This window comes from Passer domesticus, chromosome 1 (assembly GCF_036417665.1).
Source record: "Passer domesticus isolate bPasDom1 chromosome 1, bPasDom1.hap1, whole genome shotgun sequence".
Taxonomy (NCBI): Eukaryota; Metazoa; Chordata; class Aves; order Passeriformes; family Passeridae; genus Passer; species Passer domesticus.
Genome location: NC_087474.1, coordinates 138,811,173 through 138,826,365, shown reverse-complemented (window position 1 = coordinate 138,826,365; position 15,193 = coordinate 138,811,173). Strand labels below are relative to the sequence as shown.

Genomic DNA, 15,193 nt, shown 5'->3' with positions numbered 1-15,193 from the left:
GCCTTTTCCTGCCAAAGTGAAGTCTCCTCTCTGAATAACACCAGCCAAAATGGCCTGCAGCAAAATGCCACTGTATTTGTGCTCCTGGCAACTGCAAGCCCCTCTGCTGTTACAGCCTCTTGCAGGGAGGGCACACAGCATCTCCAAAAAGCCATGGTGAACATACATGCTCCAGGGACATAAAAATGTCTGCAACTCATGGCCCCACAAAAGTTCTGGCAGCAAAACTTGCTACTAAAGACACAGTCTGGCAGGGTGATTTCTCCTGCAGACTACTACATGTTTTCTTACAGGGGCAATGGGTTTGCCATACCACAGACACGATTTTGGTAAAAATTGGTGGAACATGTTCCCACTTGAATCTCCTGTGTCACTTGTGCTGCCATGGAGGGAAAACAGAGCAGGGGCACGTGATATAAAACCAGATGTGCAAAGAGCCCTGTTCATTCCTGCGGATTTTCAGTTTTCAGGTAGCAATTGGTCCAGCAAATATACAAAGGTATTTGAAAGTCTGACATCAATTATCATATATTTGCATTAAAAATACATTAAATACTGCCCTAAAGAACTTTCCTTACAATGCAGCAATTAAATTATAGTTTCTCTCAAGAACTCTCTTCCCTAGAGCTAGGTACCTTCATTCTTCTCAGTATTTTAGTGAGGATAAAACCCAGGTTCAAATTACTCAAAATCCAAATTTGATTTATTCCATCCATATTTGTCCCAGACAAGTTTAAATCCATGGATAGTTTTAAAAATGCAGATAAAATACATGGCTTATTTCTGGACTTGTCCTGAATTGAACTGTATTGAACAGACCCCCATGTCCCCCACTGGAGGTGTTTGAGGGGGCTCTGAGTAACCTGGTCTAGTGGAACAGGTCCCTGCCCAGGGCAGGGGTGATGGAACTAGATAACCTTTAAGGTCCCTTCTAACCCAAACCATCCCATGATTCTATGAACACATTACAGTGTTCCTACAGGATGTGAACATAAAACCTCCACCTAACAGGCAGATGGGAGGCTGAGTTGAAGTGTGACTTCTCTCAGTAAGCTTCAGCCAGCCATTTTACTGGGGAGAGAAATGTTCTTGGAGTGACAGATACTAGACAGATGGACAGAAATTCAGTGCTAAAATAGCTTGTTATCATCTGAACAGGCCCAAAAGTGATGGTACTTTATTTTGTAACAGGTTTTGAGCACAGACCCAACTCAATGTGTTGATTCATGCCTTGAGCTTCACCAGTATCTCGTAGGTTTAACTACAGGACTCTGAACAGGCTGTTCAAGTCACGCATTAATCATTTAAACTTAAAAAAAAAAAGTGACTCTGCAAGAGAGTTAATGTGTTACTTCCAAACTAACTAAAATTTTGGAGTCCTGATCCTCTATGGTATATATTTAGAAGAGAGTGTGATTCCTATTCAAATTTGCAAAGTCTGTCTGATCATGGTTTGAAAGTTTTGGTAAACATGCTGAAAAGTGCAAAGTTTATAAATTGAGAGATTGTCTAAAAGAATAAATTGCTTCTTCAAGAACAAGTACAGGATTTCTTAGAAGAGCCAGAGGTGAACAAGTCTATGGAATTTCAGAATCTACATTAAAAGTCCCATTAGGAAAGGCTGAAGTAAAATTCTGCTTGGCTTTTAGTGGCTGAGAGTGTGTGATAAAAAGCACAGACTGGACGAGAAAAAGTTATGATTTCTACTGCTAGAGCTGTTACAAAAATCAAACCATGAACTGGGAGAAGTCACATGGCTGGGCAGCTGTAACCGATTTTTGAGATGATAAAAGAAAACTTTAGACACTTTGACAGCTCTTCTGTGGGTATAATTTTTTTCAGGGCTCTTTTTTTTTTTTTATAAAACCACTTAGAAACTGAAAAAGAGGAAAGCTTGTACTTCTCCTACTTATGATAAAAAGAGAAGACAGATTGAGAGTTGCTGGTTCTAAAGTATTAACAGACATTGTGATTGGAATTACTCAATTCAGTAACTAGCAGAAATGCTTCTGTGTAATAAATAAGTTACAATAATTGCACAATTTGCTTTATAGTCAAAATAGTTTTGCTTATCTTTGTTTTGATGGGCCTAATGTATTTTATTTTATAAGAAGTGCTAATTTCATGCATTCATAATGAATTCTCAATTTACATTGAAAAGCAAATTGAAACAAATAAAAGATATAAACTGAATTAGCTGGTAAATAAATATTTACCATTTCAACATAACAGGATGGAAAAACTAAAATATAAAAAATTGGAAGTTAAGCTTTATAATAGTGTAAATATGAAAATAGTCTGTACTACTGCAGAGTGAAATTTAGTGTAAAGATTAAATAAACTGTGAGTTAACAAGCCATCTTGTTTACCAGCCTGTAAAAATTAATTTTCTTTAGGAAAATATCTGCAAATATTTTGCATTTGCAAAACAGGGTAAAAGCTGATGATTTAAAGACAAGTTTCTAACTGCTACTTTGATTATAGTCAATAACTTAAGTTTACAGTGATTCTCAGGGAAGGTTTTCCTGCGGGTTGAGCTCAGATAATGAAGATTCACTAGAACTGCTCCTGAAGTCTTGGCTCACCAGCAGAGAAGTGGCACAGCTGCCAGCCTGGCAGTGAGGCAATACAGCAAGGCAGGGTTCTTCATTCAGGCTTTTTGGTCTGAGCAGGAGCGAGCCATTCCCTCTGCCACCTGAGACTTGTTCCCAAGTCAGCATTAACTCATCTGGCACTGTGGGCTGGTCCAGAAGAAAGCACATACTCTGCTTCTGTTCCTTTCATAAGAGACTCTTGTGTTAGTCCTGTGGTATTGAAAATTACAGGGATGAATGATGAAAACTGCACTTTGGGCTGTTTTACATTCTTTCAGTACCATTTAGTGTGATGGTTGTTGACTTCTCCCTGCTGCTATACTTAGAAAGGGGAGTAGGAAGGAGATGAGTGTTAGTATTATGGGTTATGACACAAAAACATCAAAAAGAAAGTCTGTTCTCATTTCTCTTTGGTATCCTTTGGGGACCTGCAGTGTTTAGAAAAATCTCCTATTCCACCACAGGAACTTAGGAAACTGGGTACCAAACTATGTTTACACTCCAGGACTACATATGGCCATACAAGGTGGGTGGGTAACTAGGACACAGAGCTTTTTCCTCCACTGAGCTTAGTTTCCCACCGCTAGATAAACTTCAAGTAGGTTGCCTGGTGGAATTATTGTTCATTATACGTCAGTGCTTGGATTAAACATAGAAAAATATCAGAAGCTTCCTCTGCATTCATCAAATAAAAATCCATGGGAAAAAAACCTGCATAATGCTCCAGAAGAAATCTAAATTAATTAAAGTCACCCCCTACAGAGAACTTGGGCTCTGTTTATTTTCAACAAACTATTACAGGTTTTGCAATATTTTTCTGGAAGTTTTTCACAAACATTCCTACTTCCTCTCATTTCAGGCCAGGGCTGAACTGCCAGGATGGAGGAATTCTTTGGACATGACCTTTAGTCATGAGAGACAGAGGCGCTCAGCCCCAGTAGAACTCCAGCATTTTACAGATCTATTACATCTAGAGATTTAAAGCTGCAATGTGAATTAAAAAACGAAAGAGTTGTGCAAGCTATGCCACCAAAAGATGTACCAAAAGAGCCCGATGTAGTGAATGTATGACATCTTCCAAGCATGGGAAAGAAATGGAAAGTTGCTTCAATAGGCAACAGCATGTCTCGATGGCAAAGCCCCTGTTGCACATCTCATCCCTTTCTTCCCACCTCCCACGGACAAGACAACCCAGAGCCTTCCATGTGCAGCGCAGCACCCCAGCCACAGCCTCCCAGCACCTCGTGTGGGCAGCAGGATTGGCACAGGGTCAACCCTGCAGGTCCTTCACCTGCTTTGCTGTAGCCAGAATGCAGGGCAGAGCCACCAGCAGAAGCTGTGGCAGGCAACACCTCTGCTGCACTGGGAAGCTGTGTGCACCCAGGAGCGTCTCTTGGGGTACGACACCAGCACCTGCTCGCTCTCCTGCCCTCAGATTCTCTCTGTGAAGGACAACTTCAGTGCAATGGTAACAACTCAAGAAAAATGCCTTGTAACTTTCAGTGGAAAACAGGAGCTGTCAGGACAGTTTCTCTTCCTGCCTTCTCTCCACTCACCCCCAATTAATGTCTGCAGTTCTAAAGGAGCCCTGTCCCCTCCTCCTCTTTCCCACTATAAAGTAAACTCAGATACTGCAAGTACACAGAGGGATTTTCAGATTTCCACCCACATAAGCAGCTACTTGGCACATATGATGAACATGTGAAATTGGTTCACAGGGGCCAGGGCAGGCACCCACATCTCCATTTCTAGCTCTACCGAGCTTAAATGTTATCATTTATTTGATTTCAAAGCAAAAAATACACAACTTACTTTACTTCACAGAGGAAAAAACCTCAGCAAAGCATCTTTTTTCCCCTGGCAGAGTTGGGTTACAACTCCCCCACTCCCACCCACTCAGCTGAACCCAGTGCCTGGTCAGCCTGAGAGCAGTGAGGAAATCAAATGCACATGTCAGCATCCCACTGTCCCGCTCCAGCCACGAACCATCCCAGAACCAGAAGAGATGCCAGGGAGTGGTGTACTAGCTGTGTCTTTTCTCAGATAAACTGTACAGCAAAGTCGTGTTCCCTCAGCCTGATGAAAGTTTTGCAAAGGCAATACTCTAAAGGTTCCCAGCACGGATCTTCCGTACCAAAGTTCAGAGCTCTGGGATACACAGCCAAGAGCTTAAGTGTAACAAAAATTAGTATTAATACTCATTAAAAGTGGACAACAGGTATTTCCTTAAAGGAAATTATGCCAGTCTGATTAAGCAAGTGCTAATTAACAAATATAACTGATTGCAAGTCTAAAAAAAGTTGCTATATTATTTCCATCTGTAAGAATAATAGTTTCTATAGAGAGCTTTCCTCTTTGGATTCCTCCTCCCTTGCTTACTTAAGCAAAATACATAAATACCCAGCGTAATACATTATCTGCCTCACTCCAATAGCTTTTATTTAATATTTATCCGGGTACTTGCTTCCTTACAAAAGTTTCCTGTATTCCATATGGTGCTGAAGAATAGTATCTGTCATTTAAGACTGCAGTTCCCCATCATTTCCATACATACCTTTAAGTAAAAAAAAAAAAAAAAAAAAAAGGAACAACTAGTCAAAGTTACAAATATGCTACTCTCTTGTTAGGAGATGCAAGAGAACAACTTTTATTTTAATTTATCCTATTTCAGTGAAGTGCCATGCTCAAAGTGAAGAAAAAACTAGCTAAGCAGTTTGTAAACATGAGCTACAATTCACTCATAAAGCTGGCAAGCAGAGGAACCATGTACCCAACTTCTGAAGTTATTTTGCCATGAATACAGCAAAGGCAAGAGCCTTCTTTTGCATAAGCTTTACACGAGTTGATATGGCTTCTTTTACTAAGAATCTAAGAGGAAGTAACAATTTATAACCCAGGGTAAATCAAAGCAAAATGACATTTTGATGAACACTAGGGCTTATCAATCACAAGGAGACGCTGTATCAGACTGCTGAGGAATTCCAGAGCTGCTAGAGCAGCTCCAGCAGAGCAGAGCCAAGGGTCTCCAGGAAAAGCCATCGCTGGCTGAGGGCAGGTGGCGCAGCACCACAGCCTGGCACCCAGACTGCCAGCTGCCCAGCAACATCCACCAGCAGCCAGAGTATTGCTAGAAACACATCCAGGAAGCAGAGAACAAAGGGAAAGGAAACCAAAGACCAACTCGTGCTAGGAAGCCTCAGCATAAGAGGCTCACACTGGGTTGCCAATTTCTTCTGAACAGCATTGCTGGGAGTCGAGTGTCTGCATCAGACTGGTTTTCAGACTGATGAAAACTGAAGTTATGTTTATAACCAAGATGATAGCTCTGTTAGAATTTTTCCCTAATAGTATGGTTTGGCACTGAAAACAGAAAGGCAAAGAGATCATGAGATGATAAATCCTATTAACACACCTACTACATGTTCAAAAGTTTCAGGTTTTTGTTAGGGAGGGCGGGAAGACTGCAACATTTCAGTTCCACATACACAGCTGAAGCATTAAACCTTTTCTGCATAGAACAGAGTGGATAATGAATGTGCAGGGAAAAAAAAAGGCCAATGGTGAAATAAAGCTGAAAATTTACCTTTGCTTGTTTGTAAACAGATGCAGGAGGAACCAGACAAGCATAATATTTGGTAGTCTGCATAATTACAAGATGTCTCTGTTGGATAAAGTGGCCTGTACAGTAGATACAGAGGCAGTCTAACATACATAAATAAAATCAAAACAGCTACTTATTATCAATTTGCTTATGAAGAAGAAGACAGTTTATCTGGTGTTTAATATTTATAGCTATACTTACAGCAATATTCATCGCACCCTTGAAAGAAATTCAGATCTACTACCTTAAGCGAAGTGGGCTTCAAAAAACTGGATGTCAGACTATACAAATAAAGTATTAGTTTAGGCATAGTAGACTTTATTTTGGCACTTTAACAAATGCTTTATTTTACAGCAGTGGCACAGCATTTGCCAGAAATTTTCTTTTCTTGGCACAGTTATTTCAAGCAGTTATTTTACTAATTGAAGTTCACTAAATATTGCACAAGATATATCTGTTAAATTCTTACCCTGTTTTTACTTGCTGAACTTGTATGGCTTTGAAAAACTTGCCAGTTAAGTATAAGTAAAAAGCAATACATTAAGTATTTTAGCACAGGATAGCATTCGTTGGTTCCTAAATGACCACTGAACTTGGGACAGCAACAAATACAAGTTGCACAACTTTTATCTGAAGAGCTACCAGGTCTTATGTACAATACATTGCCATTTCTGAAAAGCACTTCAGCTTGACATCCTGAACACCTGTATTTTGTGAATCTCAAAAATAAAAGAACCAGGAGGTCAGCAGAGCAGAAGACGAAGCCATTTGTCTGTTACAAAGCATAATATAAGGAGGCAGACTGTCATCTTCTCCCTGTGTCCCTCTATCCAGCACCTATCTGAGGTCTAAGCAACAGACACTTCTCTCTTCTACTCAGAATATTTCTTTCTTCTCTTATGAAGATATTCCACTTGTCTTAACTCTTCTGCTGGAGTCTGAGCAGAATAAACCAAAATTCTTCAAAGGGACAGGGAAAAAACAAACACGAGGAACAAATCAAAACCAAATACACAGAGTAAATGAACTGTGGTATTCCTTTGAATTTTACAATAGGGAAAACAACATTTGCAGGAAGAACAGGCCTGTGTCAACACTGCCATTAAACATAATGCAAAAGTCAAATGTCTCACAGCTAATACACCAGATGCAAGACTTAAACATTCCCACTTCTCTCTGCCACCTTAGCAATAAATCTGGAGTGAGGATCACCCTCATCAACAGCCTTTCTTTTTTGGTCTGGATTTTTAAGATCTACTAGATGTACTCTGTGACATTAAAACATAAGCAAACAGACATAAAATGAAAAACATACAAAAGTATATCACAATAGAATTCTCAGTATTAGGCCACATGATTTATTCAGTAGTGTTTATGTTCCCAAATTACAATTATGTCTATCCATGTAAGACTACAAAAGTTACCATTAGAATTGTCTGTGCTTATAAAATACCAACATTTTCTTTTACTGTTATATACTCATTAACACCAGTCTGCAACGAGTCACATATAATCATAGGCACTTCAAAGGCTTTAAAGACGTTTACAACTTAATTGCATTTTTAAAGAACAAAAATTTAAACCTCTACTTGTACCTTCAAATTGCAAATAATTAACAAATACAGTGGCCATAGAAATCTGCAGCAACTTCTCAAAATACTGTTAGAGTCTTTGGGTTTGCTTAGGTTCGTCAGTAGCTTACTACAAATCTTCCTTACAGGAGATTTGTTTAGTAAGAATATGACTATACAGTTTGTAGTAATAATCCAATTTTACACATTAATTTGCTGTTACAAATCTCACTGAAGCTACAGGTACGCTGAGAAACAATGCAAAGTGTAAAATTCATATTCTGACACTTAAATTTATACAAAGTGGAGGTTGAAGTTTACATAGCTGAAAAATTACATTTACACTAAAAGTTACTGTTATCTGAATTATCTGAAGACAAATTGCACCATGACAACTACAAAAAGGCATTTTTTGGAAACAGATAAATTAATGAAATAAAAACTAACTTGTAAGATCAATCTGAGACATGCTGACCAAAATTAAACAACTTTCATTGAACCATAGGATAAAACAATAATTTTCATTATTTTATATTTATGCATAAAGTTTTAAAAATCATTCAGTGAACATCAATGGTTTTATAAAATAATGCTTTGCCACTGTTATTCACAGAACACTGCAAATGTTAAGTTTTAATTTTACATTTTTAAACGAATATGTGAAAAGTTTTAAATACAATGGGATTTTATCATAAAGGTGCCATAACGGCTCTTTAATGAAAAAAAAACTTCATTATTCTATGCAAAAGCTTTATTTAAAAAAGTTCAGTGATCTCATAAATAGAGACACTAAATAGGAATTTTATGCATAAAACTCCTTAGTTGGTGCCTTTTGATAGGCAGCACAGGATGGTTTACGTTCACCAAGGTCGTAACTGCCTTCATCCTTCTTTCTCATGCGATACACCAGCAGCAGGATAAGGAAGATTGCAAAAAGAAAACCAATAACTCCACCAGCAATAACAGCTGTAATCAAAGAAACAGAGATTCACAATATGCCAGTAAAACAAGCTTAGCACCATACTTCTTTTTCATCTCACACAGTAAGTTTGCTATTATTTTCAAATTGCAGGAAAGGGCTCCCATTATGCAACTGTCTTCATTATTAGTATCCTGAAATATACTGTCAGAAACCTTGTTTGCATTCATGAAGGCAATCATTTAAAATTACATTCCACTCACAAGAGATCCAACAACCCAGTTTTAAAGTTTTTTTTTAAAACCTCAACTAAGGCCACCACTAGTACTGCCAGAGCATAAAGCTGTCTTTCAAACTCATTTTTCAACAGTTACATTTTCGACATTAAAATATTTTGTTATCCTAGCTAAGAAATGGGCTTTTACTTTTCTCTGTCAGTTTTCACTCTGACTCTATGCTGAAATAAACTTCCTATTGATCAATAATAGAAGAGAACACTTCACGCATTTGTGGGTGTGTGAGAAGTATCAACTCCCAACCAGACATCAAGAGGAAACCCACATGCTTCCACTGATGTGGATTTAAGGTTATTTCACATTTTGATGCTCATAGGAAGATGTGGTCCAAAACTATGTGACTTTCATGGCTCCCAACTTCTTTTCCAAATACATGGGGGAAAAGGGCACCTGTAAACACTGTCCTTAAGCCAAAAAAAACCTCACAGGTAGTGAAAACACTGGTGGCCAGTTTGTGCATCCCTGGGTTATGCACAGATATAGACCCTCTTTATCTTAAGGGATCTCTGTACCCTAAGGGACTGTGCCCATCCATCCCCTTCCATCCACGCATGCCTGCCATGAGCTTCTCCCAAGCAGTGTTCATCTGCACCACATCAACCAGACAGCAATGTGCTCTTGGGAGGTGAGAAATACATTTCTTCATTACAAGCATCAATCAAACTCCAACTCCTTTTCTGAGCTGTGCAAGCTCCAGATACTCAGCTGGCAATGCTCAGCTTGTGGGCATCGAATCAATTAGCAATGGACTTCACTATTAAATATTTCCCCAAGATGCCCAATTTGTTCTCATCAAATCAACCACTGGCTACCCACTATGAATGTGCTTAGTACTAATGTGTTTAATAGTATGAATCTGCCAAGAAAACTCAAATGTTGAGCTAGCATTATTTGATACAGATCCTCTATATTTTCTGTTTTATTTCTGGTGAGATAGACCTTGGCAAACACTGCCTCACCTGCCAGAACTTCTGTTCTCTGGAAGAGGTTTTCTGAATGCTTCTGAGTCAACACGTCAGTGTCATCCCCTGGCTCATCGCTCTTTTTCTTGGCATCCACCTCAGACCTTTCCTCTTTATCAATTTCTTCAGGTGACTGTGGCACAAAAAAGAAAACTGAGCCTTGCTTACAGAGAGGGCAGACCACAAGCTGGAACAGTCACTGCCTGCCATGGGCAGTCACAGCTGTGGCTGCACACACATACTGCACAATACCAACACAACACACAGGAAGCTTTCACAGCACAGAAAGCTGGTCTAGACATTGTAATTGGATCTATTTGTCGTCATCATGTCAGAATGAAAAACACTGCCCATAAGTTTAAAAACTCCAAAAGTACATTTAGCAAACAGCTCTTAATATTGCCTGTGTTTATCAGAATAACAGCCTCTGAATGAAATAACAACTCTGAAATTAACAAATCAGATATGTTACATGCAGAACACCTTTGAGAGTAACTTAGACAGTATCACCTATGGTGGCAGAAGGAAATACTAAAATACTAAATGGAACCTGCAGAGTGTTCAAACTACAGCCAAACCATACACAGCATTCTCCTTTGAGAAGGAAAGTTTCACAAAGAATTTTTGAATAACACTTTGAGAAATATTAAAAAACATACAGCTCAGACTCAAAGGTATCATGATACATTATTTTGCATCTCTCTTTTCTTTCATGTGAAATCCAGATGTTGCCATACAGACTTTCTAGTAGGAATGAAAACAAACAGCTCTGTAGTCATGTAGCAGGCTGTAGTAGTAGGTAAAGTTTAGGGGTGCTTTTTAATCCATATAAATAGAAGACTTAACATCAAAGCATCAGAAATGTACAGTGGAATAATTTTAAATGGTCCTGCTCTCCAGCCACGCACCTTTGTTTGTGCAGGCACCTTGGTCTGCATTTTCACTGTGGTGGTCTCAGCTCTGGATGCATCACTAGTTGTCGGTAACTTTGGAACTGTTCTGGATGTTGTTATCACTGCACTATCCTCGTCTTCCTCGGCACCTGGAGACAAAATGTAACACTTCATTGACCTGTGAAATTCTTTCAGACTAATTACATTTTTTGTTATGATACCACCAGGTAGAGATGGTTGCACAGCCCACCCTAGGCAAGGGGCCTTAGATGACAATGCCTACTAAGATAAAGATGTGTGTGCAAGCAGTGCACCCAAACTGTCAGGGGGATACTTGTCAGGGGGACACCCCAAGACATCCCATGAAAAAGGGAGTGCATCAGCTGGTATAAGTAGCAACCAGGAAATTACCATGACACTTTTCAAACAGAAGAACCTTCCTGAAAAGTGGTATGAAAAAAGCTTTAACACTTGCAATAGGGGCAGAAAGTCTGGAGTGAAAGCAGCAGCCATCAGGCCTGTGTGACTTGGGCAGACCCCAGTGCCAAGGGTTCTGATGAGGTCCCACGGCACCAGGGGCTCTGCTGGAGCTTTGGCAGTGCCACCCCCCATCCTGTGGTTACCCTCAGCACTTACCTCCAGCTTCCCCAGAGCCACCACGGGCACCCCCAGAACCCACACCCCGGGGTGCAGAGTCTCCTCCTGGGCATGGCAGGAGGTGTTGGGGCCCCAGGCTCATATGGGGGTACCCAAGTCTCCAACAGCAAGGGTGTGTGGACAGGGGGTCCTGTACACTCAGATAAGGGGAGCTTCCACACCCATGGCCTGTGAGACGGGTGGCTGTGTGCAGTGATCACACACTGCACGAGTTACAGAAAGGGATTTAGAAATTTATAGTTGCTTGTTGCCATTTTATAAATGGTAGGCATTGTGGTTGTCTGCTGTACTGTTGATATTAAGCCTAAAAGTATAGTTCAGTGATTACTAGTTAATTACATACCATAAATAAATCAATACACTTCTTTATCCTTACTTAAACCATATGAACTGAACAGTTTTTGCCTGTCACATACTGCTTCAACAGACTTTCTCTTCTACAGCACATCTGTTGAATTCTAAAAAACTAAGCAGTTTCTATCTACAGGAAGATTATTACTACTTTATGTTTCAGTCACTAGGAATTCACATGGTTTTAAACGCCACATAATTCAGAAGCCCTTTTCTTTTGAACTGAGTAAGAGGACAAAAAACCTCCCTAAAGATTACCTTAAATTTAATTTCCTCCACATTCAAAGCCCTGCTGGAGTATGAAGGCTCCTTTAGAATAAAGTAATGGACATGTCTAATAAATATCCTTTAGTGATAGTGAAAGGAAGAAGACACAGGAAAGAGACTAAATTATTAGCAAGGCCTGAAAGAGGAAAAAAGAATTGACCCATTCTTGGACCACTCCTTAGGAATCTTAATGTGCTCTGCTCGTTACAGGCACTGGTTACCCAAGTAACCCTTGGGTAATAAATCTACCAAATGTGCATAAGAATAGTTCCTAACAAATAAAACGCTCCTAACAGCAGAATAGTATGACTCACTCATTCCAAACTGATTTTTTAATTTGTTTTTTTTAAAGAAAGAAGACAGGCTGAAAATATGAGCACAATAATAATGTTTTGAAGTCATGATCAAGAATTACATACATCTGGCATTTAAAGTAGGGGCATTAACAAAACAACAGCTAAAACAATCTCTGTATGGTAGAAAAGAAAATTTAGAGTCATTAAAAAGAAGATATTGGCACAGAATAGTACTGGGAAAAAAACTTTCAGAGATACCGAAATTACAACACAACTTCTAGAATGAAGACCTCACAACAAGAATCAGGTATTTTCCTGAAGTGCAACTCAAAGATCAAAAAATCTACATCCTGCTTCAAAACAGAGGTGTGGAAAAGCGTCCAACAGGAAAATGTTTCTGGCTCTGATTCAAGAGTTTTCTTTGAGAAATAATGGCTCAGTGGATAGCTCAACCTACTTTACCTTCTGAAGTTCCTCCATATTACACAAAGCTTTCACAGACAAGGAAATTAAAATTGATTATCAGATTGGAGATCTGATAAAACACATCTTCAGAGTACAGAAATGTATTTTCTTCTTTTATGAAATGAAAAGTCCTACTTAATCACAACTGCTCCTCCAAATCCTTAAATGCCACCTTTGCTTCAGGCCATAGTTGTGTCTGCCACACATAATGGAGAGCAGTACAGTCTGAACCTCTTTGGCTAAGGAGGATGCAGATCCACATTCTCTCAACAAACAGGCAACTAATCTGATCCCTGGACTAGTCACTAGATTCACACCACAGGTACCCAGGTCTTCTTCCATACAGCCTCAGGGGAATTCTGACAATCACCAAAAAGTTGAAGCAACTATCATTTAGGCCTGCTTTGGGTACAGGCTAAGACATATCCCTCACAGTTCCTGCTTTCTAATTAGCTTTATCTTAACAGGTCTCTGCTTGGCATGGAATAGATCTAAACAAGGAAAGACACTTCCCTTGCTAAACTGACAGTAGTATTTTTGGAATTACCTGTAAATAGGACTGAAGAACCAAAAAAAACCACTCACTAGTCATCTCCAGAACATAGCAACGGGATTTCACACAGTATCATGTTCCCTAAAAAGCACAAGAAAGAGCATCACCAAATCCAAGTAAGATTGGAAAGAAAAAGCCTACAGTGTCATGAGTGTGACTTCCAAGTAGGCTGTTAAGAGGAATACTGTGATACTGTTGGAGTATAAGAACTTACTTCTTCCTCTGGAAAATATCACTGTTTCTATAGCTGGTTTCTGGATTTGGTCAGCTTTGGCTTTGGTGCTGGCTATTCACTGCCTCGAGCCCCTCTCATTGAGGGCACCACAAAAACCCTGCAGTAATTAAACCCTCAGCCATCTCTTGTGGTACAGCTGAAAGGTCTCGACCATCGCACACCATCTTTTATCCACTGTAACTTCTTCAGCATGTCCAACTGCTGTCTTCATAGTGATCAAAATAGCTCAAAATTGCTGTAGTATTGGAAATACCTAATATAATCCTCAGTGATGTGTCTATTAGCCACCCTTCGATGACAGCAGTGTGAATGCTTTTTAACACCCTTAGTGCTTGAGGAAACTTGTCAGGAAATCAAGATTGTGCCACCTTCAATTACTGCACAGAAAGTAGAAATTACTGTACAGATAGTAGTATTTTTGAAGAAAAAAGCCCACAGTAGTTTGCACTCTGACTTGCAAAGCAGGCAGTGATTAACACCTCCTATCAAAAAAATCCAATCACTTCACTCTATCTTTTGGCATCTTATTTGTCTGCTGCTGCACATCACACTCTGGAAATACCACCACCACAAGAAAATTTGTGATAAGGTGGGCACACACATAACCACCATCGCTTTCACACCTTCCATCTCTATCACCAATGTGACACACACCAAAATTACATATTTTTAGCTGACTTATCTCACCTCCATTCACTGAACAGTCCTCAAAACCACCCTTAAACAACACAGTGTTAGGCACCCAGAGATGACACTGTAAACATGATTCTATGCCCTGCCAGGGAATTGCAGCTGAAATAAACTGAGACAGTGCAAGGGTGTCACATCTCTGATAGCTCTCACACAAGGAAGAAAAAAACAAGAAACCAACAAAACTTGGAGGATTAACAGGAATAGTCCTAACTATACTGAGGTACAAGATTCTGTCCAGCACATCAAAAATACACTTTCAAACAGTATCACAGGAGATTTCTATGTCAGAAGACCTGGAGAGCCAGGCAGTCAGTGTCATGAAGCATGCTTGGGGCTGGTTTAGCAGGTGGACAGAAGTTCTTGCTCTAAGACAATCTCAAAGGCACTTATGAGTGGGACCGCAGCAAATGGAAGATGAATCCTTGCTGCATTGCCTGCACCATGGCAGGGGGAGCACACCAGGAAAGGTGAGCCTGCTGGGCAGGCTGCCACAGAGCACCCAGGGCAGGAGCACCCAGGGGCAGCCCTGCACCCGTGCTGGCTCCTGGGCAGCACCCGGGAGAGCGCCCGTGCCCCGCAGCTTCCCCAGCACCAGGACACACAGTCCCCCAGCCACCCCACCCCTGTCCCCAAGCCCCACAGCCTGCTGCCACGGATTCCCAAACTGCCTGCTGGCCTTGGAGCATCAGCTTCCCTCTTGGTCAAGAGCCAAAGCAGATTTGCTCTTGTGTTTCTCGAAAAAGCTCCCACACCACCACAACCTTTCTCCCAGAACAGTCCCCAGTCACAATGTCAGAATACACACAGATCACCCAGAGCCAATGTTCTCAACTCAAGCTG

General features: G+C 40.2%; 1 protein-coding gene across 1 annotated transcript in view; it reads right to left on the bottom strand.

Annotated features, from left to right (window-relative positions):
* Positions 1-6,485: 6,485 nt before the first annotated feature.
* SDC2 (syndecan 2) overlaps positions 6,486-15,193 on the bottom strand; it is a 60,166-nt gene continuing 51,458 nt past the window's right edge. Inside the window, exons 3-5 of the mRNA XM_064392356.1 lie at positions 10,852-10,985; positions 9,941-10,076; positions 6,486-8,732 (exon numbers count right to left, since the gene is read on the bottom strand). Coding sequence (XP_064248426.1) covers positions 8,569-8,732; positions 9,941-10,076; positions 10,852-10,985 — 434 coding nt within the window. The 3' untranslated portion in view covers positions 6,486-8,568. The remainder of the gene's footprint in view (positions 8,733-9,940; positions 10,077-10,851; positions 10,986-15,193) is intronic.